Raw genomic sequence first — 25884 nt, forward strand, 5'->3', positions numbered from 1 at the left:
AGTAGATTCACCAGTGGGTCAGGTAGAGAGGTCTGTTCTTTCAAACTGCACCACACCACCACATAGATGTCTGGGTTAAACTGACCTCATCCCACCTCGTTGTACCATTGCCCAGAGTTTTGGAACTGCAAGTCCGATAATGTCCAAGAGAACGCCTTAGCGTTTAAAGATCACACCCGGGATCACACTTGTTTGCACTGCTACCTGTCAGGCCAACAAGTTAATTAAATGCTATTCTCTTCTGGGTATATTAACACTATTGTAAACCATTTTCTCTCTTTCTTACCTATCTCTGACTCTGTGTCAGTGGTGACGCATGCTTGGATTCACCTGCTCTAATTCCTTAATAGGATTGCTGATTCTCCAGAAATCCCACTAGATCCTGATTAAGTAAGATCAACCCATTAGGTCTGGCAAAATAATGCAGCTAAATTACAATACCACTCCCATACAGACCATACCTAATAATACCTCTCCAGTATACCTACGACTGGTCTCACATAGTTCTACTAATTCTGTGCGATATTAGTGACCTCTTTCGAGCGCTCCTGTTTTGGGGTCACCACAGGTGATCACCCCTCTGCATATTGATTCTGGAGCAAGTATTACACCAGATGCCCTTCCTGACGCAACCCTCCCCATTTTCCAGGCTTGGGACCCTGTGTGATATTAGTGATACTGATAATTAATCCTTCTCACATTTATGCTTCATTGATTGTCTCACAAAATGATCTACGAACTAAACATTTAGAAATCTAAATCCCAATACCCATACCAGAAGCAGCACTCCAAACTGTAGTTCATGTGCATTTTTAAATTGTAAGGAACTTTTCATGTAATATTTTCAGCATGGAATCTTACTTTGCCTGTCCTTTCTGCATTGATTCTAAACTTCAGTTTACCTTCTCTCCCTGTCCTGCTCTCAATCACCCCTCCTCTATCAATACACTTCCTACTGCTCCTCTTCTCTCTCTGTTTCCATCTTTAGGCTTATCCCTTCATCCTTGATCTCCTTCATCCGATCCAATCCTCATCTGTTCCTCTCTAGCGGAAAGGAGAGAAAAAGAGTGTGTTTTTCACAGGCAAGTTGCCACCAGTCTCTTAGGGGAACACATGAACGGCAGAGAGCTCAGAGACAGTCCATTGGATTGAGGTGTGCTGAAAAGTGAAGTGGGGCTTCAGTTAAGAAGAGAAACACTCATTCTTGAGGAATAACAGAGAACACGCTCTTAAGTGTTGAAAAAAAAAAGGTGAGTGATTGACTTTTGGATGAAGCTTGGTGGAACCAAACTGCAGTCACTCTGTAGTAGGTTATTGTGAATATTGTGTTTTCATCCATTTTCTTGCCTTTGTTTAAAACTTAACAGCAATTTGAAACTTTTTGAAACTGACCTACATACCACACACCTAATCAACATCCGCACACTGTTCAACTCATGTCTCAATGACATCGCATTCAGCTCATTTGCTAATTCGGGAGACATTGGTACATTCTGGGTCATGTTTAATACATGTTTATAATTAATGTTTGGACAAGTTTGAATATTTAGATATTTGCGGAATGTTGCCAGTTTTGTTACTATACAGTAGGTGGTCAGGTGTACATAAATACATAGAAACCACTGTTTTGTTCTCCATCTGATGGTGTCACGGTGAGGTCTAATTCATTTAGCGTATGAGGGTTTGCGCCTGTTGACAAAAGCGGGAAGATATCATGATTAATCTATTTGTTTTTACATCATAGGACCATTGCATCCTTCTGCTTGACCTACAGTTTGTTACAAATTGCTATTCGAAACTGGGTCTTGTTTATTTTATGTCTCACTCTTGGTTAGGTCACCTTGTATCCATTCATTTTCATCAGTAATTACAGTCGTCAACTGCTGCCATGGGTGAAATGGAGAAGATGAAAAAGGAAGCTGAAACCCTGAAGACACAAATCGAGGTTAGATTTCTACACAGCTGTAGTCCAGCACTGCAAATCAAAATATAGCATTTATAACAATCACTTTTATCACTTTTGTGTGCAAGTTTGAGTCTGTGTTGTCACAAGTGTGTACGTACACACACACACACACACACACACACACACACACACACACACACACACACACACACACACACACACACACACACACCAAATGTTCAGATTACAAAGCTGAACAATATTTCTACAATAATAACAAAAACAAGCACAGAATTTTCATGAGATTTCCATGAGATTAGATTTTCATTAGAGATTACTCCATGCTCTGTTCCTCATACATCTGCTATGCTTTGTAACTCAACTGTAAATCATATCTCATCCATTAGGCAGCACGCAAAGCGGCTCATGACATAGAGTTGGCTGCTGCTGCCTCTGGAGTGACAATTACACCCGCCATACAGCTCAAGACCAGGAAGACACTGAAAGGCCACTTGGCCAAAATCTATGCCCTGCACTGGGCCACAGATAGCAGGTGAGAGTGCTTTGTCCAGTGAATGAGATGTGCCAATACATTTACTCACAACTTCAAAAGTTGTAACTTGAGCTATGAAAGTTAAGAATTTATGACTACATGTAGGTAACGGCAATAGAAAGAAAAAACAACAACAACAACAACTGACAGACCCATGACAATACTGTACAATGACAATATCAGGGTACCAGTATATCAAATGTAACTATTTGTTTTCAAATGGACTAAATTTTGTTTTCATATGTATGACATTTGTTAGCCAATTTGACATAGACGTTTAACAGTAAAAGACTTAAAGTTGAAAAGATGAGAGGACATCATTGTATTTGTGATGTATAATGTAGATTGCAGAATGACACTCATTTTATTTCCTCTAGTTTGCATTTTAAGCATAACACCGAGTCTTAAATCAGTTCGGTATCACACAGAGTGTTACAAGTTGTGTATGTGATTGTCCCCTGCAGCTAAGCCATAATCTACCTAGCCTAGTTTCCTTACAGCAGGTTCTCAGTATTTTGTGGTCATCTTGAATCCACTTTAATGCTTAGTTAGATTAATTATCAGACTCTGGCCTGAAATAGCCTCAGACTTAATGGAATTCATTAACAACAAGGGAAGCACAGATTTTTATTCATTTATTCATTGTGCTTAGTTGATCATATTGACAGTTTGAAGGCCATATAATTTCAATCCAAGTATTAATACAATGCATTATGGATCCATATTTTGTATATTCAAGTAGCATTGTTTTAGCAGTAAATAATATGGTATTGTGGTATAAATAGTGTGAAAGAAAAGAACAATGCTACTCTGCATTTCTTCACCATTCTCCACCTTTTTCATACACCCCCTGTTGTCAGGTTAATGGTCACTGCCTCACAGGATGGAAAACTCCTTATTTGGGATACGCATTCAGGAAACAAGGTGAGACTAATACAAAGATGTCCTGATATGTCTATAGCAATGTTTCTGACGTGGAATTAGTTAGGATCATTAATTGTACAGTGTATCCACTATTACATCCAACCAACATTTTGCACACTATGTAATTATGAGGATTTCACTGTATCTATCAGTGCAATAGTCTTTTCATCCATGTATTACACACTTACACACTTTTTGAAACCTATGCATTCATGGTCTCTCTGAATAGTAGGTGTAGCTTACCTGTCCATAAACAATGATTCGTAAACCAAAAACATTCATTATGTACCAGTACTGTCTGTAAATATATAAATGCATTGGACTAATAGGAAGACCTGTACCCTTGGTCATTCAGGCAATTAGGCAGCAGTGCATAAAATCATTCAGATACTAGTCTTCAAGAGCTTCACCTAATGTTTACATCAAACAGCAAAATAGGGAAAATATGTGATCTCATTGACTTTGACCATTGTTATTTAAGTATTTTAAAAACATCCAGTGCGTGGCAGTTGTGTGAGTTGAAACACCTTGTTCATGAAAAGGATCAGAGGAGAATGGCCAGACTGGTTTGAGCTGACATGAAGACTATGGTAATCACAACATGACAAACTTTGATGCTATTGCACTACAACAGTAGAAGAACACTTTGGGTTTCACTCCTGTCAGCCAAGAACAGTAACTTGAGGCTACAATGGGCACAGACTCACTGAAATGAGTGAAACTTTTTCCAATCTTCAACTGACCATTTTCCTTGAATAACTGTCCAGTGGATCAATTGCATGAATGTGTAGGGGTGCGTGTGTTCCTATTAAAGTGGCAGGTGAGTGTATAGCTATAGTGGAAGGTATCACATAGTCACAGCTCCCATCAGTTTACGGCCCACATTCGTTCACATATTATTACTGACTCTTCACTGCAGATGTAGGCAGGTTAGATGTTTTGGAACTGCCGTGTTCCATACCATCTGAAGGCATGAAGTAGAAAGCATAAATTTGTTACGATACTTAGTACAGACATACACTACCCGTATAAAGTTTGGAGACACTGGACTGAAATGTTTCTCATGATCTTAAAAACCTTTTGATCTGAAGGTGTATGATTAAATGTTTGAAATCGGTTTTGTAGACTATACATATATATATATATACATATATATATATATATATATATATATATATATATATATATATATAGTCTTTCATTAGAAAACTAACATTTAATTTAAAAAAAATATTTTTTTAAACCGACATCTCGGAGCGAAATATTCCGAAAAGCAGCCAATAAGTGTCCAGCGTAGGTGTGAACTCCTTTAATAATGTTTAAAAAGCATCTCAGGAGGATTCCTCAAGAAATCAGTTGAGAAAATCCCAAGAATACATTTCTGGAAATTCTAGGCAAAAAGGGTGTCTACTATGAAGATGCTAAAATACTGAATTGTTTTGATTTAATTTGGATTCCCATAGTTCCATTTGTGTTATTCCAGAGTTTCGATGACTTTATTATTATTATTCTAAAATGTGTGGGGGAAAATATAAAGAATGAGTGTGTCTAAACTTTTAACAGGTGGTGTATGAGAATTGTTGGCTGTATCTCTATCCCACCTCTTTTTCCTACATTAACCTAAGCAAAACAGAATTACACTGTTTTTCCCCCCATACCAGATTAATGCGGTTCCTCTGAAGTCCTCATGGGTGATGACCTGTGGATATTCCCCCTCTGGAAACCTTGTGGCCAGTGGTGGTCTCGACAACATGTGCACCGTATACAATTTGAAGACACCTGCTGTTAAGATTGTGAAAGAATTAGACGCACACTCAGGTAATGTGGAAAATACTTGGCCACCAATGCTGACTCTTAACAAAAGCAGAAATTGGATTTTTATTGTAGCTTTAGATCATTTATTAGTAACACCTTTAACATTATCGTGGAATGCATATCACTTGATGGATATTAGACTATTAAAAAAAAAAACTCGTTCTTTTTTATACAGTGACTCTTCCTTTTTTATACAGGTTACCTCTCCTGTGCCCGCTTTCTTAGTGACACTGAAATCCTCACTTCCTCTGGTGACACCACCTGGTAAATAATGTTACTGCCTCTGAAATATACCATGATTGCATTCGCTCTTTAAGGATTACCTAACAATGCCACAAATGCTCCTATCTCCAAATGATTGTATTAGGTTCTTTTTGCTAAGTAGTTGTACTAGTCAAGTTTCCATAAATACGGTCTTTATCATGATCTTTGGTCTGTACTGCTGTTTGAAAACATCTGTCTTCATCTGTTGAATTAATCATCATTGGAATAATCCCAGTTTTCTCTTTTACTGATCAATCTCTCCATCCGCTACTTAAACCCTGTTCTCTTCTAGTGCACTGTGGGATATAGAGTCTGGCAAGCAGAAGATTGTCTATCTTAACCATGTGGGTGATTGTATGTGCCTGGCTCTGTCCCCTGATATGAAGATGTTCATTTCTGGGGCCTGTGACTCGTTGGCCAAACTGTGGGACATCAGGGATGGCCAGTGCAAACAGACATTCCAGGGCCACACCAGCGATATCAATGCCATTGCTGTGAGTGCGGGGGCCAGGGACATGAATCATATATTTCATTTGCACACTTGAACAAAGTATTGTAAAACTATCACTGGGAATATTACATCACATTCTGGATAGTTCGATCCTGATCTTGGTCTATAGTGGCATAAGAGAGAATATTAATTTCACAAGTGCAAAACAGAAGTCAGAAAATATATTTACACCCATAGTGAGGGCCACTGGTGACAGAACATTAAATCCATAGTGATTCTATTAAAAAAACAAAAACATAATAGAATGACTATGGAAATGATTATCGAGCCAAGTTTAAAGAACCAGATCTTAAGGTGTGGAACAGAAAACTACCACAAAGACAAACAAAGGACACCCTAAACTATCAACTCTCTGAAGGAAAAAAAGAATAAAAATAAACAATCAACAAAAACAACAATAATAATAATTCCTATTGTGTGGAAAGTTCAGCTATACTGAATTACACCGTGATCTTTGCTTCCCTTTTCCTCTAGTTCTTGAATAATGGAAACACTTTTGTGACTGGCTCAGACGACTGTACCCTTAAGATGTTTGACATCCGCTCTGATCAGGAAGTGATGTGCTACGAGGATGGCCAAATGAACAGTGCTGTGACATCACTGACCCTGTCTATGTCAGGCCGCCTCATATTTGCTGGATATGACAACTTTAACTGCAACATCTGGGACTCACTGAAGGGTGATAAAGTTGGTGAGTGGCAAAGCCAGAAGAGCAGAGCTTAACAGGTAGTGCTGTAGGTGGAGTGTAGAAAAGTAGAGTGCTTGTGGCAACTTGGATTGTACCATTACGTAGATGGTAGGGAAGTGAAGCCTAAAGTAAACAACTTATGTTCGACTTTTCTTTTAATTCCCTTCTTTCCAGGAGTGTTGTCTGGGCATGACAACAGAGTGAGTTGCGCCGGAGTACCATTGGATGGCATGTGTGTGTGCACTGGCTCATGGGACAGCTTTCTAAAAGTCTGGAACTGATCTGGTCCAACCACCTCCCCAAAAAAAAGGGGGAGAAGGAGGGGGAGCAAATGAAAGAAAAAGAAAGGCTAGAGTTGGAAGGGAGAAGTAGAGAGTCTAAGAAAGAAGAAAGTCATGAAAAAGATCATGGCACCTGTCAGACATTAATGTCACAAAACCCTTTCTCTCCCTGTCTCTCTTTTTGTCCCACCTATGAATACTGGGGAATTAATGGAGTAATAGAAATGTCCTCTCAAACACCATGAGATGTAGCATATTAACAGAGGTGAAACGTATTATCAGCTCATGACCAAGATCTAAAATAGCATAGGCTTAAGCTCATATGGGAAAATAATAAATGTTAAATATATGCGTTAATATTTTATTGTACTTGGTAAAACTGCTAGATTTTTGGAAATCAAATCAGTGACTAGGGACAGGAGCAGAATCATAAACCTATAGACTTTATTACAGACTTTGATTAGACAGAAATTTTTATGAATATAATAAATGACAGGAAATGTGCAGAGTTAATATACAGTGACTTTTATCACACCCACAATGCACATTTCTGCCTACAGCATGGATATATCTAAGATTTTGACTTGAGAGCAATGCAACTTGTCTGGGCCTTTTGTCTTTACTCAGGTGAACCCAATATGTGACACATAATAAAACATTACTCCTGGTCAATTACCTTCTTTCATGTTCTTTAACCTCCAGATGTGACATCATGTTTGTTGTATGGTTAAATGTTTCTGTTAGATATTCACCTTCATCCAAATATGTAGTTCTCTTACATTGCCACAGGGTTTCTTAAAAATGAACTGAAATGGCTGTTGAAAACCTTTCTAATAAACTTAGAATTCTGCATTAAACAATATGTGCACTGTCTGTCATACTGTTAGATGGTTATCAGATGGCTGAAACTGAGTTTTTCCAGATCTTCATTTATTGAGATCTCATAGAAGGCAGGTGGTGGTCAATTAGTCTGTCTATATACAGCTGAGCAAGTCTTTCCAAAAGCAGAGAAAATATTCAGACAAGGAGGCAGAAAGAAGGTAATAACCATGGCTCAGGATGAGGTGCGTCACAAAGCTCGAACAAAATGCAGCTGTACGTCAAAACTTGTAAACAAAACTGGAAAATTCGTAATTGTTTCTGTTAGGCTATTGTGTTTTGTTTGTGCACTAATCCTACATTACATAATTGTAGTTAGGCCAGTGTAATTTTACAGAGTAATTGCACTGAATATGGTGTTTATATTTTTTGTGATGCTTTTCCAGGATTTTACTGCAGCTACTTTCAGTTGATGTAGGTTTCGGGGGGTTTCTCCCTTCAGTCTCGTCTTCAGGAGGTGAAATGCTGCTCAGATGGGTTAAGGTTTGGTGATTGACTTGGCCAGTCTAAAACCTTCCACATTTCCCCCCTGAAAAAGTCCTTTGTTGAGTTGGCAGTGTGTTTTGCATCATCTTGCTGATTAGATCGGATGCATTTCTCTGTAAATTTGGAAGACAGATTGTTTCTGTAGACTTCTGAATTCATTCTGCTGCTACCGTCATGAGTTCATAATCAATAGCTCGCATGTTTTGGTTCATGAGCAGATCCTTTCTTTCTCCACACTTTTGGCCTTTCCATCACTTTTGGTACAGGTTAATCTCGGTAAGTACTTGAGTAATCATCACAAAGTCCTGACCTGAATCACACAAGACATTTTGGGGACAGAACTGAAAACACACGAACGAGGAGGCCCATCTACCAGTATTTTGAGAAGCTTGTGGAAGGCAACAAGAGTTTGAGTCAAAATCAAACATTTAAAACGCAATGCTAGCAAATACTAAAAAAAACAAAAACCATTTTACACACTGTAATGCTGATGTAGTAAATAAAAGCTGAACTAAATCTGTCTGTTAGCTATTATTTTGAAATAATTTCTTACGGAAATAAAGTAGATACTCTAATTAAATTAATACAGGAAATGGATGGAAGTTGTGAAAAATTGAGTTTGAATGTATTTAGCCTGGGTGTATGTAACCTTTTGTCCTACAACTAATGTAATGTAATGTAGTCAGTGACTAGTTAGCTGGTTAACAGTGAGAGAAGGTAGGCCTACACTTATAATCTGCCAGGAGCAGAGAGTGATACTACAGCTACAGGGCAGATAGATTAAAGAAAGAAGATATTTTAAGCTATTTAAAGTGATCTTAAACTAAAGAAATTCTATTTGATTTGGTATCGTAGCTTAAGGCCTTGTTTGTATGGTGGTGTTGTAGCTGATTCTGCAGGTTAGATAGTAGAGGGGGACTGAGATTAATTTAAAGGTATTGATCAGAAGTTCCTATGAGAAATTCACACATAAGGAGCAAAGGTATCACTTTCACTGTTTGTTTTATTGTTAAAAGTAATGCTTTTCTTTCGAGATACAATTATCAACCCCATGCTAAAACTGAGTAAAACTCCACATTCTGCTCACACCTGAGTGATTGTTTGAGTTACTGTAGTAGTCTTCCTGTCAGCTTGAACCAAACTCTGACCTTTTTCATTAACAAGGTGTTTCTGCCCACAGAACTGACCCTCACTGAACTGAATGTTTTTTGTTTGTTTTCCCACAGCATTCTGTGTAAGCTTTACATTTCTATTTATACATTTAGCCTTTATCCAAAGCGACTCACAAATGAGGAAATACAAGCAAAGCGATATATCAAGCGGAGAACAATACAAGAAGTGCTACCATACAAGATTTATAATTGAGTTCTAGAAAAGTAAAGTGAGCAGAGTAGAGGTGTAAGAGCCAGAGTAAGTTTTTATTTATTTTTTTAAATAATGTGGGGTTGGCATTTTTGGGGTTAGTCAAGTGCTCACGGAAGAGGTGGGTCTTTAGCTAGTTAAGGACTGTTGTGTGTGATTCTGAACAGTTTCTGAAATACTCAAACCGGCCCATCTGGCACCTACAACCATGCCTCGGTTAAAGTCACAGAGATCACATTTTCCTCCATTCTGACGTTTGATATTAACATTCACTGAAGCTGTTGATCCATGCCTACATGATTGAATGCATTGTGCTGCTGCTTCATGAACAGCTGATCAGACATTAGCATGAATGAACAGAGGTACAGGGTTCTAATAAATTGATCAGTGAGTGTACATTACAGGGTTCAGTATTCTTAAAATTTGTGTATGTATGAGGTTTTCTGGGTGGCTGTGAGACTCCCGGCCTGAATTTCTGTCCCGGTCCGGCTCCAGGTTAAAACGTAAATGACACACACTAGCGATGTAACCGAATACGAATACATTATTTGGCTTGAACAGTTATGTCGTGAACGTACACTAATATTGGCACCTTGGTAAATATGAGCAAAGAAGGCAGTGAAAATTTCTCTTAATTGTTTAACCTTTTGTTAAAAAATTTCACAAAAATACTCTGCTCTCATGAATATCAAACAATTACAAACAAAAAATCTTTATTAAATATAGGTGTGCAACAATTATTGGCACCCCTATGAATTCTGCTCAGCAGGTGGAGCATTCTTCTCCTTTATTTTCTGCACATTAGGTGTGTGCATCGGCACTGAGATTCTGCAGGACAAAGTAAAAAAAAAAAGTTGCTCGGGCACAAAAATTTGCTTTAATCTTCTGGGGAGGGTTTCAACAAAAATTTCCAACCAAAGTAAAACTTAAAAAAAACACACACACACGCACAAAAAGACTTGGAACGAGCCCAACATGTTCAGCCATAGGAACCGGTAGATGCATTTTCTTCTTCAGTCATAGACCACTCACATATACACTAGGATACTATTAATGTGTACATGAGCAGTGTTTGTGGATTAGATGTCACACTGATTTATTCAACTTTTACTAAGAAATAATTGGAGAAACATACTCAATGTAATGACTGGTAATAACCAAACATTAAAAGCAATTTAATCTGCTTCTGAATTACTGAAAAGAAATCAAAACATGCACAGTATCAGTGCTGGTTCTTTGTGGTTTCCTGATCAGCAGTACTTTCCATCCTAAAAAAAAAAAACAACTTCAGAAATCAGATGAACTTAGACACACGGTATCTTTACATATGTTTTTATTCAGTCCCTGATTCCCTTCATGACAAACAGCAATTTTGTAAAAGTACTGCATATAGTCATCTTAGGTAAAGCAATAAAGTGAAGACAGTGAAAGATTTATACAACACATATTCTATCCTTAAATAGCCACCTCAGGGGTGGGCAAATCATAAATTAATTAGCTAGCCCACTGGGCATGTAAACGCACCAGTATGCACGCCCAGAAACTTAACCAACTTGGGATTAAAAAAAAATTAATAAGGGGTTGGGGGGCTAACACAATGTAATAATGTATGGTGAACTAGTTAAGTGCATTAATACAGACTAAAGGAAAATGTACGAGTTCTATTATTATCCTCTTCTAAAAAATTAAAAGTAGCACATCATGTTTGTACCCTCAACAAAAATTCAGCCGACATTATGAGACGTGGCGCCTGGCTGTCAGCTTGTAGTTCAGCGTTGTTTAATACGGTCTCTTGATGTTTAACCAGGAGATTACTGCGTGCAGTTCACAGAAGACAGCTTTGTGGATTCATCAGTTTCCACATCCCTCTGTGTTCCTGATTCTGAAAAAGATCATCCGTCATTCGTGCACGCTAATTAACCCGCCTAGTAAAAACTGTTCTAGCGTCAGCCAGATCATGCCTCCTTCGATGTGCACGCAATGGGTTAAACTATGTTTAAACATAACCTACAAACCGAATGAAACATTTTGCTTTGCAAAAGTTTGCATTATGAGTTGTATTTATTTTTAATGTTGAACAAACATGTCTGGCTAGCAATTTGTCCACCCCTGTACATGCTAACGATTAGTAGAGCTCACACGCAAAGCTTACATTAATATTAAAAGAAAATTTGTTATTATGAGACAGAAACAAATACGCCTTCTAGCAAAACACAATATACTGATCATGAAACGTTTCTTCTACTTAATGTAATAAAAAAAAAAATTTCTTTTTCACGAGATCTGAAGTCAGTGCTGTTGTGTTCATCATAAGGAAACAAAAACGATATGCTGAAACAGTCTACCCCAGTCAGACCTCCAGTCTACCCCATGAGCACGTATTACACATTAAACTTTTGAGCTGCCAAAACCATTTTTTTGTAATAGTGAATCAAAATCTCAAACAACTACGAAGACTGTAATGGAACTTCTGCTGAGTATTGTCCACTCTGCTCGTGTGATAAAAAAAAATAGCTTTTGAACCGTGGCCAAAATGAGGAAATAATCGGTTATTTATGAAACGATGTGATTAAATTCCCAGCATTAAAATGTACAATACAACATTTAGACGGCTAAATATATTTCTAATATATCATTCTGAGAGAAAAAAAGCAGAGCACCTTTTTCGAGTGTACGTAGATAACCACCTGAGTCTGACAAAACTGTTACGTGTCATTTTAATCAACCTTCCATAAATTACAACATCCTGTTGAGAAAGAGTGCAGCAAAGACGCCTCGCTTTTTGTCATAGGATTCGATTCTGTGTGTTGTGTGAGCAAGACAAATCTTCGGGAAGCTTAAATACATGACAAAACCAGATACCTGTGCAATCCAGTACACAGCATGGAGCTGACCAGTTTAGAGCAACGTGATCCGTGCAATGAGAGCCTCTCAAAATGTGGACAACCTAGTGAACAGTGAGTAAGTCACTATGACTTCCCATACTCCTAAAACCACATAGTCCAGCAAAAGCGTTTGCAAGATACTCAATGCCCAGTATAGTTAAACTGAGCTTGAATAACTGCGCACATGATTTACTAAAAACACGTTTATTAAAAACTGCCAAGTAAATTTCTTACTTATTATTTTACATTGTGTTACTTTGTACTAATACGCAGGTTCACAACCCTGGTCCTGGAGTACCCCTTTCCTGTACAACTGAAGTGTTCCTGCTCCAACTACAGGAAGAGCTGTTAATTAGCTGATTATTTAGCTGAATGAGTTGTAAACACTAAAATGTGCAGAACAGAAGGTACTCCAGGACCAGGATAGGGAACCTCATAGCATGATTATCCTTGTGTAAGTGGTATTAATCAGTCCATATAGGATTTCACAGAGTTTTTTTTATGATTGTTGTGGCCAAAAATACTCTATTTTGCTGCGTAATTTTTTTCAAAATTTGTCACGCAACTTCAGTTTTTTGCAGAAAACTACTTGAATTGGCAAAATTGCATTTTCACAAAATAGTTTTGCATGGCCTTTTCGTCGTGATGTTTGTTGGTAAATGGGACCTTTAAGCTGTTTAGCTGTTTGGCGCATGTGAATTGAAGACGGCTTTGGTCGAATTCGTGTGGTGATGACGTCTCGTGACACGTCTCGGCCCAACTCTGCGGTAATTTTTGAAAAATTGCAAGCTTGGCTGAATACTGCAGAGTTTGCTTCATTTTGCATTCATTTCTTTGATCGCACAATCCTGGAGGAACTGAATAAGACACAGCATCAGCACTGTCCAAACGATTGAATCTTTTAAGGTGGAACAGAGAAACTGAAGAAGAAACGAGTAAATAAATCAACTTCAACATTGCGAAATAATTATTAAGAGATGGAAGTGTTTCTCAACTGCACTCCAAGTCATTCAAGTCTCTACAATGAAAATGCTGGTCCTGTGGTCCTACACGTGTGAAGTTATTCAAAATGAGGTCAAACTAGTCGGGACATTTTTTTTTTAAATGACTACTAATTAATTAATTCAATGATTAATTACTCTGCTTACAGTTTGTTTAAATGAAAAAGAAGTATTTTAACCAAAAATTAGGGTGCAACAAAAGCAAAAAATGAGTATATGGTGTGAAACATAAGATATATTTCTCTCCCTTCTACCTGCCAGGAGTGGTGATGAACACTTGGATATGGTCTTGTGCACATGAGCATGATGCACATGAGACTTCCAACAGAGTCATGAAATTATATCGACGCAGTTTTGCTATAAATATCTTCTGCAATGTCACTTTGGTTCCTTTTAACAGCTCACTGGAAGCCACTGCCAGGATTGCCTGTGGAATTCAAAGTGAATGTGCAGCTTGTGACTTCTGTTGAAGGTACAGTTTTCTATCATGCCTGGGCTTCAGCTGCAAACATTTAACTTCAGTGAAAGTGACATGGAGCCTGACTTGCTGAGGAGGAGAGACCTTTTTCAAAGGGTAAATCTAGGAGTGGTTCCTCATCGAAGGGACACCACTGACACTAACCCTTACCAGCTTGAGAGCAGAGTGATGTCACAGGAGGCATATAGACCCTTGATGTGACATTAGAACACATTAGCCTGCTACAACTGTGGATGGTCTAGCTGGCCCTCTGATTCTTCCTGTCTGTTCTGAGATAATGTCACGTCCTGATCGGTTCAGACATTAAAGTGACTCCAAGGAGGCAGGAACCCAAAAACGCTCTCCACCTTACACAGAAGTTCAAGTGGGCTCACTGACAGCTAGCTTGAGGGAGAGCAACTTGCAGCAGACAGCTTGCACCCAGGGGTGATGCAACAGAGCTCAAGAAAATACATCTGGGCACAGGAGGAACCCTTTGCCAATGCAGAGTCAACTGATTGTCAAACGTGGTTCTCCAAAACAGAGCTAAATGGCACTTTCGGACAAGCCAAACTAGCCACAACTGGCCCCATGGCCTATGTACAGGGATGCTTGAAAGTTTGTGAACCTTTTAGAATTTTCTATACATCTGCATAAATGACCCAACACATCAGATTTTCACACAAGTCCTAAAAGTTCAATTCAATTCAATTTGTATAGCGCTTTTTACAATGGACAATGACTCAAAGCAGCTTTAAAGAAATAAATAAACACAGGATACAGATTTTAAATGCGTGAATTTATCCCAATTGAGCAAGCCGGTGGCGACGGTGGTGAGGAAAAACTCCCTAAGATGTCAAGAGGAAGAAACCTTGAGAGGAACCAGACTCAGAAGGGAACCCATCCTCATGTGGGTAGCAACGGATAGTGCGAAAGTAAAGGAAAATTCATTATAGTTTTTATATAAAGTCTGTTTGTTGAACTAGTCCACTGTTAAAAAATAAATCAATAGATGAAGAGAATCCAATTAAATAAATGAGACAAAATATTATACTTGATCATTTATTTATTGAGGAAAATTATCTAGCATTACATATCTGTGAGTGGCAAAAGTATGTGAACCTCTAGGATTAGCAATTAAGTTGAAGGTGAAATTAGTGTCAGGTGTTTTCAGTCAATGGGATGACAATCCAGTGTGAGAGAGAACCCTGTTTTATTTAAAAAACAGATCTATAAAAGTCTGAGCTTTACAACACGATTGTGGAAGTGTATCATGGTACGAACAAAGGAGATTTCTGAGGACCTCAGAAAAAGAGTTGTTGATGCTCATCAGGCTGGGAAAGACAAAACCATCTCTAAAGAGTTAGGACTCCACCAATACACAGTCAGACAGATTGTGTACAAATGGAGGAAATTCAAGACCATTGTTAACCTCCCCAGGAGTGGAGACCAACAAAGATCACTCCAAGAGCAAAACGTGTTATAGTCCACAAGGTCACAAAGGAACCCAGGGTAACTTCTAATCAACTAAAGGCCTCTCTCACATTGGCTAACGTTAATGTTCATGAGTCCACCATCAGGAGAACACTGAACAACAATAGTGTGTATGGCAGGGTTACGAGGAGAAAAACACCACTCTCCAAAAAGAACATTGCTGCCCATCTGCAGTTTTCTAAAGATCACGTGGACAAGCCAGGAGGATATTGGAAAAATATTTTGTGGACGGATCTCATTTGGTTTAAATGAGAAGCGTTATGTTTGGAGAAAGTAAAACAATCTGAATTCCAGCATAAAACCCCATCATTGTAGTATCATTGTTTCGGCCTGTTTCACTGAATCTGGGCCAAAATGGCTTGCCATCATTGATGGAACAATGAATTCTGAATAACACCAGCGAATTGTAAAGGAAAATGTCAGGACATCTGTCCATGAACTGAATCTGAAGAGAAAGTGGGACATGCAGCAGGACAACGACCCTAAGCACACAAGTCATTCTACCAAAGAACGGTTAAAGAAGAATGAAGTTAATGTTTTGGAATGGCCAAGTCAATGTCCTGACCTTAATCCAATAGAAATGTTGTGGAAGGACCTGAAGCAAGCAGTTCATGTAAGAAACCCAAAATCATCCCAGAGTTGAAGCTGTTCTGTACTGAGGAATGGGCTGAAATTCCGCCAAGTCGATGTGCAGGACTGATCAACAGTTACCGCAAACGTTTAGTTGCAGTTATTTCTGCACAAGCGGGTCACACCAAATACTGAAAGCAAAGTTTCACATACTTTTGCCACTCACAGATATGTAATATTGGATAATTTCCCTCAATAAATAAATGACCAAGTATAATATTTTTGTCCCATTTGTTTAATTGGGTTCTCTCTATTTACTTTTAGGACTTGTATGAAAATCTGATGATGTTTTAGGTCATTTATGCAGATATATAAAAAATTCTAAATTCTAAACTGTAAGGTGTGGCCAGACCTCACCCCCTGAAGAGCAGGCATGGGATCTACCCCTTGTGTTAGAGTCCCTCAAGTTCTAAAAACCCATCCAGGAGGTTGATCTGGACAGGCTGGATGTCCAGTCCCTACAATGACAGGCCATTCCACGAGAAGTGTTTCATCACTAAGAGCTGTACTGTTTCAGGACATCTGCACTGCAGCTACCTGGGCGTAAACTTTTATCTTCTCCAGGTTCTAGAAGGTCAAAATCAACCTCAAGTGATAATTTCTACCTTCACAGTCAGCCACAGGCGAGCTGATTTCTCATGATCTTGTAGCAGGGGGTATCCAGGTGTTAAACCCCACCCCTGGCATTTAGACACAGTGAAATAAAATACTAGTTACTCATGTAACTGTGGCTCCATGAACACCAGATAACCCCCACTGACCCAATAAGTGCCCAGTGAGAAGTTTCCAGGTCCTGAAGTGCAGAAGGCATTTATAATGAATACTAAATCACTGTCATTTTACAATTTTGGTGATGGTCTTGGCATGGCACACACACACACACGAGAGCATATCCAGGTGTTAAAAACCACACCTGGAGATTATCTGGTGAAGAACCAGTTTTTCACCTGCTGCACTAGAAACAATGTGTTGAGCAGGAATTCTAACATTTTCTCTGTGAAGCACAGTGAGGCAGCTGGAGCAGAGAGCCTTCTATCTTGTGAAAAGCTTTTCGATCTATATATACACTTTTGTTCATCAAATAAATAATATTAAGTCAAAGTGGTAGGCTGCACGGACTAAAATCTGGTCTTGCAAGTCCAAAGTTATTTTGTGTTTTAGAAAAATAAAGGTGCAAATGCAAGCAAAGCCCTCACACTGTAAAATCCTGCTTATGTTGCAATGTGACAAAATCTTTAAAGTTACACTGGTATCATCATGAACGATATATTCCCTAACCCTAATAGCTAAGACACATTTCCAACACTTTTGTTAAGCCTGTAATACGTCAGCTACTGATTTTCTGCATCAATTCCAGATAATTATCCAGAAGATTCTTGAACATATTAAAGATCGATTTTAGGAGAACATTGGAGGAATCCCTTTAATTTCAGAAGAACATTGGGGGAACCCATAAGCTGCCAGGCAGATCCAGCACACTTTCTATGTTGCAAAAAAAAAAAGCTGTGCCCATTAAGATGCGTTCACCCACTTCTGAATCTGATCTTAATGCTATAAAGCTTAGTGTATTACCTGACAACCGAGTCTGATGTCTAAAAATAATTAGCTCAGGCAGTCAAACAACATAGACTTTATTTCTTAAATATGTAGCACTGCTTCTGTCTGACCAGCCTTTCTAATTACCATTAGTGGAGCCACTCAGCAGCAGCCACAGTGGAATTCAGCGCTAGGATCAAGCAGGAACGCGGCTCGGTTGCGGTCGTTTGGAAGGCAGTCCAAGTGATACCAGGCATCACAGTCGTCACACTGCACCCACTGTACTGTGTCCTGCTGCGGCAGACGACAACGCACTGCAGCACATGGCTCTATGCCCTGTGTTGCCCTCATTTCTTCTTCATTTTCATCGTCATCTTCATCCTCTGAGGAAGACGATGTTGAAGAAGATGATGATGATGAGCTAGATGATGATGATGAGGAAGCAGGAGATGGAAGGGAAGGCTGGGGTGGTGGATGCTTTCTGGGTCTCCCACGCCGTCTACTGCAATAACAAAAGAGGGCTATAATACTCAATGCACCACCTTGTCACCTTTAATAACAATAATAATAATAATAATAATAATAATAATAATAATAATGATGATGATAATAATAGCTGCAAGAGGTGATCTGCGGGGTCCAAACACTCCTCAAATAGTGTCCCTTAATAGCCAGTTCTTGCCAAGATACAAAGAACAATAGAGGCCATAGATCAGCATACTTGTCAAGTTTTGTGATGACAGCTCAAAGCTAGTTGTGTGCTATACCTGCTAAAATTGGATTGGTTGAAGGTGGCCATATTTTTTACATAATTCAGTGATGATTAAAAATCCAATTACAGTCTAGCAGACCACCAAATTTCAACTCAACTGGACTTTGGGTGGAAAAATAATAAAAATAAGAGTACTGAATGGTCTCACGGCGCAGTACCCAAGTGAACTTCTGGTCTTTTATAATCCATTATGCCTACTTCAAGCAAAAGGTACAGGCTATTTGTTGGTACCTCGAATAGTGAAGGCTTCAGCAGGGGGTAGAACTTTCTCTTATAAAGCCCCACAGTTAAGGAACAGCCTCCCAATTAGTGTTCGGGACCGTCTCAGTGTTTAAGTCCACGTTCTCTTTGGTAAAGGAGCAGAACTGGAGGGTTCATGGGCATACGGTGTTGTGGTGAACTGGGATGTTTGGATGCTGTCGTCCCCCCCCCCCCCGTCCTGGGTTGACCCTTGCTTATTAACCGTTGGGTATTCTAGCGAGTTATCAGGTTGTCCAACCGGTAAGAAATGACCATAAATTTCTCAAATCACTGCTGTTTCATGCTATAAAAAGTAGCGTGTATGACAACTCTGTGGGTTGAAAATTTTCTCACTTCAACACAACTCATGTCATGAACCCAAAGAATTTTACAGTTTCTTTTATTTGGGTTTTGAATATTTTATCCATAATAAATGTCCTGTATTTATAATGAATTTAAATATGAATTATGCAGACTTGGGTGCTAATCTCTTCTACAGGTAGTAAGGATATTTCAATCAATTAGCTTGTAAGAAGTTAAAATATTTTTTGGACACAGTAGAATATTTGCAACCTCAAAAAAATAATCTAAAATCACTGATTAATGTTTTGGGCAAGAACTGCATTGTTCACTCATCAACAGTGGTTAATTAATCGGCTTAAATGTGGCTTATAAATAAGAAGGGCTGTAAAAAAACATTTGGCATGTGTGTTAGGGCTGGGCAATATGACAAAAATTTCATATCACGGTATGTCAGCAAAAACAGTAGTAAAATAAACAAAAAAAAACCATTAAACTGAATTTGATTATACTTTTCTTTAATGCCTACAAAAACAGAAAATTTTTAAATTATGCCAACTCAATGGAATCCATTCAGTACCATTTAATTTGTAATTGTTAACAAAACAAAAACAATTATATATCGACATTATATCAATATTATTACCCAGCCCTAATTTGTGTTATTGGAAAAAAAAATTAGAAGACAAACACAATGGAAAATGAAACGTACTCTTAAAGTACTCTTTCTGCCCTGGGGCTAATCTAACGATCATTCCCTGTTCCCAATAACAAATTTAAATTTAAACAAATTTGAAGCACAAACAAGGAATTTGATGAATTTGTTTTAAATAAAAACCACAAGATGCTTGAAATTTGTGCATTTAAATATATGTTGTTAGACCAAACATAGCATCCTCATTAAACTTTATTCACAGTAAGACCAAAGTATTTAATAGGCTCATGTGTTTTTATCGTTCCTACATATTACACTGCCCCAATGTCGGCTATCACTCAAAAATATGCCAAAAGAGCAGGCTTTATCCCCAATAAAACAGCAGATGAGCCACAGGAATCTGGAATGACTTTAATATTACCTGATCTCCAATAAGCCACACCCACTTCCCCAAATCTCACACACTCTCCATTTCATTAAAGTGAAATAAATTCCATCAGTGTATGTTCAACTTGGATAACATTAAACATGTACATATTTAACATCAGGGAACCGTATTTATCAGAGATGCTACAAAAAAGGCTTTCAGTTTTCGGCCAAAAGGAAAAAATTTAAATAGCTCTGAGACGAAGTGTCAAATCTAACTTTATAATTAATTTCAGCGATGATGATTAGCAAGTGATTAAATATGCTGGGGGTTTGTTTTGCTCTTTGTTCAAACTCTTTGAGCAGAATGACAGTGAAAAGGTCATCCGTGGGGACTTGATCAGGACCATACTGATAATGTGCTATTTAAAATAAATAAATAATTTATTGTTTGCTACAAATTCATTTAAAATCCACCATCAAGCAGAGTTACCGACAAACAGTTTGACTGCATACTATTCCACTTTTCTGTATTCTCCTTAAACCTAAAATAGTGAAAATGCTTGTTTTCTTGTGTTTTTAAGGCTGTTGGTTTGGAGGTTTAAATCACTTTTCACAAAAATGGAAAATCAATAAATATTGCTCGTGCCTGGTATTCACTAAATACTGAGTGTGGCCAGCACAATATCCAGCTTAAAAGGTCCCACACTTTAAGAAAAAGTATGTAACATCACACCATTCTACCTGTACCGTTTTATTTTTGTATGGTTAGCTAATGGTGCAGAAATTATTTCTCTCTTGCCTCAGAACCACTCAGTCCTATAGTGAAAAAGAGGCCATTCCAATGTTTTCACACACAAACAGTAAGATATAGCAATATTAACTCGTCTATCTCGGGGCGGCTGTGGCTCAGGTGTTAGAGTGGTTTGTCCACTAATCGTAGGGTTGGCGGTTCGATTCCTGCCCCACGTGACTCCACATACCGAAGTGTCCTTGGGCAAGACACTGAACCCCAAGTTGCTCCCGATAGCTCTGCTACCATTGGTGTGCAAGTGTATGTGTGAGTGGATGAATGAGAGAATGAAAGTGCTTTGGATAAAAGCGCTATATAAGTGCAGATCATTTACCATTTGTGTTGCTTTATTCTTTTGTTCTGCTGCATCCCAGGAGCATTTTATTTAAATTACAAGAGTGGAAAAAAAATAATAGTTGGACATCTTTAAGCTCAGTTTTATTTTGTGATTTGTACATAAAATGAAAAGTGAGTGAAGTATGAAATGAAAACACTGTATGCTGAATTGTTGAGTCAGAGCCCAAAATGTTTTCTCCAAGCTCAATTTGAATCTTTAACGCTGATGATCAACATTAGCATTTCTAAAAGATGATCACAGACAAATTTATTATTGATGAGCACAAATAAATGCCGCTTAAAATCAGTGAACTGACGTACCTAGTGGTGGCGTGGAACCGCGCCGTGTGTCCCCTCACTGCTTTGGCCGGCCTTGCTGGTGGACTGGCCAGCTGATAATTTTCACCTCCAACGAGTAGCGAAGAACATAACGGAGTGCTGTTTGCCCTTCGCCTGCCACGAGGAGCCGAGGAGCAACGCTTTTGCTGCCGGCATCCCATCAGACTTACACTTCTGTTGTGGCCTGTGTTTTCACTCTCGCGCTTCAGGATCAAGGTAAAAGGAGGATGACCGAGTTTTCCGTTGCTCAACTGATTGAGAACGACTGTGTTTTGCTTGGGCATGACTGGACTGGTGTCGAGCTGCGGCTTCATACTTAACTCCATGTTGGACAGCGGAGACTGGAGAATCTCAGACTCTGACTTGTACAGACGTCGTCTCTTGCCAGCTTTGGCTTTCCATGCTTCCTCTAACCCAGACCTGCAGCCATTGTGGTCCTCCACACTGCCGTCTTCCAAAAGCACTGTGTGGGCTGATTTGCGGCGACTCTTGGACGATGGTGGGATGGATTTCGCAGTCTCTCGACTATTAGAAAGAGAAGGAGGAGTTGAAGGCGGTACCAACGTTTGAAATGAAGGCATAACGGCTGAATTCAGGCCAGTGGTTTTGTCAGTCTTCTTGAAGGTCCAGCGGCTGCCATTGATCTTACTAAGGCTACCGATGGAGTTGAGAATGACTGTGGCTTTGTTGATGGACAACTTAGAAATGTCAAGGCCGGGCTCTTGCTTGCAGTCTTGACTTGTTCTGATCCGGTTATTGATATTGGATGAGAAAGAGCTTGCCTTTGGGACAGTCATGGCATCAAACTCCTGTGGACTGACCCTGACCTTCTGGAAAAGGAAGTAGAACTCTGGGCTCCCTTGTACTGTTTGGCCACCAAATGTCAGCGTGTCACCATCAAATATCTCCAACAAGACACCTGACTGGATTCGGACATCGTTCACCCATGTACCTGTCAACAGAAGTAAAAAGTTATTGTTGCGTTCACCAGTGATGATCTGCACTTTCACATAAAGCATTAACTACTTTAACACCAACCATAGCTGCTTCTGTCCCTCACTTGGACCTTCCAGCTCTCCTCTCCAGCAGCGTCAGTCTGTTTCTCAGCGTGCAGCTCGGCGTGTACACGTGAAACTGTCGTCGACTCCAAAGTGACGTCGCACAACTCTGCCAGTCGGCCCAATCTGAACACCGAGTGCGCAAGTGCCGGCCGGAAAGTGTACAGGTCATGGGCCGAATCTGCAACGGCACCGCCGGAGCCGTTTACACTACATGACGATCCTATTCTCAAGAGCTGAAAACAGGGATGGATTCCAGGGAACATGTTGGCACGCCACAAGGGAAAAAAGTCAAAATGACGCCCACCTTTGGTTACCTTACATAGAACTGCTTGCAGGATTACGACCCACCATTGTAGATTTTCTTTAGTCATTAAATATTAAGTCCTGTGTAAATTAGGAAGTTTTACAGCAACATCATTTTAAAAATGTGTTTATTGTATAACAGTATAAAATAATTAGCCTGTTGTGTTAACGCAAACAGCTGAAGGTGAGGTCAGACTCAGATGGTCTTCATCCTGGGAAGAAAAACAAAGACAAACTAACTATAACTTAATATAAAAAGTAAAAAAATATGAAATATCAGTATAATGACTCTGTATTTTAATGTTAAAATAAAACATCAAAATTTATTCACATATCATAAACATTAACATAAAACAAACGAATTATTATAATAGACTTTTGAATTTCCCTTTAACTACTCATGATGCTAATCCCTTTCAGTGTGCAGCTGTGACTTTAGCTTAGCTTAGCTACTGCATAGTCTTATTGTTTAGCATCAAGAGCTAGTTCCTTAGCTAGCACGCTTACTGCACTGTCCCAACGGCAATGTTCTTGAAACAGCTGTCCAAATACAAGTCAAACCATACTGCGCGTTTGTTTATTAATAATTACATTATGGAGTTTAAAATATATATATATATATTACAAACTCGTAGATATGGTGCGCGTGCAGATTTAACGCCAGCGAGTAAACAGGAAATGCCGAAGGGAAGGCGCTAAATACAGCTTAGCTCGCGGCAGGTCCAGAGAAACTTCAAATAAAATGCTTAAGAGTCAGTTATATTCCCGTTTCAGCTGATCATTAGGGCGGCAAAATATTGTAACAAAAACAAAAAAAAAAACATGACATACCATAAATATGACGCCAGATTACTGCAAACCTGAACAGTATGCTTCTATTGGTTTCCTCGTTACTAACTTTTTTTTTTGCAATTTCTTCCCAGGAAGTGCTTTGAAATTTGGCGCGCCGGTTTCCTTGCGCGAGATTGAACGCCACTTCCGGTCTGGCTGCAGCAATGGTAATTCGTCTGATTCGACGCTGTAATCACCGTGTTTCAGTTTAATTGTCATTAATAAGACACACACAGTGTTTTGATGGTGTGTGTTCTTTTTTACGAAACGTAACAAATTCTGCTTTATGAAGCAGGAAGGCCTTATAAAAGTTTGCACCTTTTCCCTGTCGCTGCAGAACCAAAAGTCCAGGGGGCGGAGTCAGATATGATCCAGCTCGTCCCACTAGGGCGAAGTCGAACCATTCGACTGACCTCGGAAGCGGGAATTTGGCGAATGACGTCATTTTCGAGCTCTGGGGCTAGCTAACTGCTGAGTGGTGTATATTTACCTAAGAACAGTGAACTGCAGCGTCAGTGGTCATAGATTTAACAAGTGACTGCGTTTATATGTTGATTGATCTACAGATAATACGTGTATAAACAGTACAACTCGTTTAAAGATAAGTTGCTGCTGTGTTTACTGCTGGTGCTGTGAGCGGCCATGTTGATTTGACGTCACTCCTTTAACTTTGAGGAACCTGTAGTTGAAAAAAGACTACCCCAATTTCAAGGGGAGTTTCCTTTGCCTTTTTTTCTGGCCAGTGCTTGGGAATTACAAGTTATGATCTGCCTTCAGGTGCTGTTGGAAATATCCTAATAACAATATTTGGCGATATACAATAATTGCAGTAAACTCAGGAACTCATAAAATAAATTTCTGGTCATTGATGAAAACAAACAAAAAAACAACAAAAAAACCCACCAAAAGTTCTCACACAATCCCTTTTCCCCTAACCAAAACTACTTGAACACGCACTATGTCGTAATCATGACCACTGAACATGTACGCATGAACTTCTGAGGAGGGCTGCTTTTAAATTTTTTAAAGATCAATCACTGATTTCCATAGAAACCAAATATATAAAGACAGTTTTTACTGCCCGTGGCTTATCTCTACAAAATCAATACAAGAATTAATCAATATATTAGGTACTGAGATTTTAAATTATGTTAGCAACTTAAATCTTAAGTGACAAAGTAAAGATTCAATCTGTGGCTCTTGAGAGACCTAACTTTAAAGGCAAGGACATTACTTAATAAAACTGAAGGCATTTCTAGGTTGAACTTTTACTCGGCCACTCCAAAAGATTAATTTTGTTTCTTTTAAGCCATTCAGAGGTGGACTCGATCTTCTGCTTCAGATTGTTGTTTTGCAGCATAATCCAACTGCACTTGAGCATCAGATCATGGATGTCCTCCTTCAGGATTCTCTGTGGCTTTCACTGTGTCAGAATCCATAGTTCTGTCAATGGAGCAAACCATCCCCAGACCATCACACTACCACCACCATGTTTGACTGTTGGTATGATGTTCTTATTGTGGAATGCTGTTAGCTTTATACCAGAAGTAATGGGACTCCTGTCTTCCAAAAAGTTATACTTTCATCTCATCGGTCTGCAAAACATTATCCCAAATATTCTGAAGGTCATCAAGGTGTTTTTTTGACAAATGTGAGATGAGCCTTTATGTTCCTCTTGGTTAGCAGTGGGTTTGCAAGCAGCCTTGCAACACTCTCATGGATACCATTTTCACCCAGTCTTATTCTAAATGTCAAATTACAAACACTGACCTTATATGAGGTGAGTGAGGCATGTAGTCCCTTAGATGGTCACCTGGATTCTTTTGTGACTTCGTGGATAGGTTGTCAATTAGCTCTTGTAAGAATTTTGGTATGCTGGCCACTTGTGGGAAGATTCACCACTGTTCTAAGATTTCTCCATTTGGAGATAATGGCTGTCACTGTGGTTTGCTGGCGTCCCTGAACCTTAGAAATGGCTCCATAACCATTTTCAGACTGATATTTCAGCAATTTACTTTTTCATCTCTTCCAGAATTTCTTTTGAATATGGCATAGTGTGCTGCTTGTTGAGACCTTTTAGCCAACTTCACATTGCTGTAAAGGTTTTTATTTGAGTGATGTTTAAATTGCACAGGGTTGGCAGTAATCAAGCCATGGTGTGTCTAGTCTAATTGAACCCGATTATCAATTAAATCTGGTTAATTGTTTGATTGAGT

General features: G+C 39.0%; 2 protein-coding genes across 5 annotated transcripts; one reads left to right on the top strand and one right to left on the bottom strand.

Annotated features, from left to right (window-relative positions):
- The first annotated feature begins 1576 nt into the window (after positions 1-1576).
- On the top strand, positions 1577-7301 carry gnb3b (guanine nucleotide binding protein (G protein), beta polypeptide 3b). The gene is made up of 8 exons (XM_053638416.1): positions 1577-1945; positions 2314-2459; positions 3320-3383; positions 5045-5201; positions 5396-5462; positions 5755-5956; positions 6448-6664; positions 6836-7301. Exons 1-8 carry the CDS (start codon positions 1889-1891, stop codon positions 6940-6942), a joined length of 1017 nt encoding a protein of 338 aa, XP_053494391.1. The 5' UTR covers positions 1577-1888; the 3' UTR covers positions 6943-7301.
- Positions 7302-16645: 9344 nt separating this feature from the next.
- On the bottom strand, positions 16646-25138 carry tcf19l (transcription factor 19 (SC1), like). 4 transcript variants are annotated; one of them, XM_053638415.1, is made up of 4 exons: positions 23669-25138; positions 22512-23049; positions 21456-22425; positions 16646-18171 (listed from the first exon to the last, which is right to left on the bottom strand). In XM_053638415.1, exons 2-4 carry the CDS (start codon positions 22903-22905, stop codon positions 17835-17837), a joined length of 1701 nt encoding a protein of 566 aa, XP_053494390.1. In that variant the 5' UTR covers positions 22906-23049; positions 23669-25138; the 3' UTR covers positions 16646-17834. The 4 variants fall into 4 exon arrangements, with proteins under 4 accessions (XP_053494390.1, XP_053494387.1, XP_053494389.1 ...); XM_053638412.1 differs by having other exon boundaries at positions 16646-18174; XM_053638414.1 differs by lacking the exon at positions 23669-25138 and adding an exon at positions 23467-23639 and having other exon boundaries at positions 16646-18174.
- Positions 25139-25884: the final 746 nt, after the last annotated feature.

The sequence above is a fragment of the Ictalurus furcatus genome, chromosome 12 (genome assembly GCF_023375685.1).
Source record: "Ictalurus furcatus strain D&B chromosome 12, Billie_1.0, whole genome shotgun sequence".
Classification (NCBI taxonomy): domain Eukaryota; kingdom Metazoa; phylum Chordata; class Actinopteri; order Siluriformes; family Ictaluridae; genus Ictalurus; species Ictalurus furcatus.

Coding starts and splice junctions, on each gene's coding strand:
- tcf19l (XM_053638412.1), bottom strand. CDS start 22,905: ATGACTAAAGAAAATCTACAATGGTGGGTCGTAATCCTGCAAGCAGTT. Junction 22,426..22,511: donor GAGGGACAGAAGCAGCTATG/GTTGGTGTTAAA, acceptor TTCTGTTGACAG/GTACATGGGTGAACGATGTC. Junction 18,175..21,455: donor CGGTTCCACGCCACCACTAG/GTACGTCAGTTC, acceptor TTGTTATTGCAG/TAGACGGCGTGGGAGACCCA.
- gnb3b (XM_053638416.1), top strand. CDS start 1,889: ATGGGTGAAATGGAGAAGATGAAAAAGGAAGCTGAAACCCTGAAGACA. Junction 1,946..2,313: donor CCCTGAAGACACAAATCGAG/GTTAGATTTCTA, acceptor CTCATCCATTAG/GCAGCACGCAAAGCGGCTCA. Junction 5,463..5,754: donor TCCTCTGGTGACACCACCTG/GTAAATAATGTT, acceptor GTTCTCTTCTAG/TGCACTGTGGGATATAGAGT.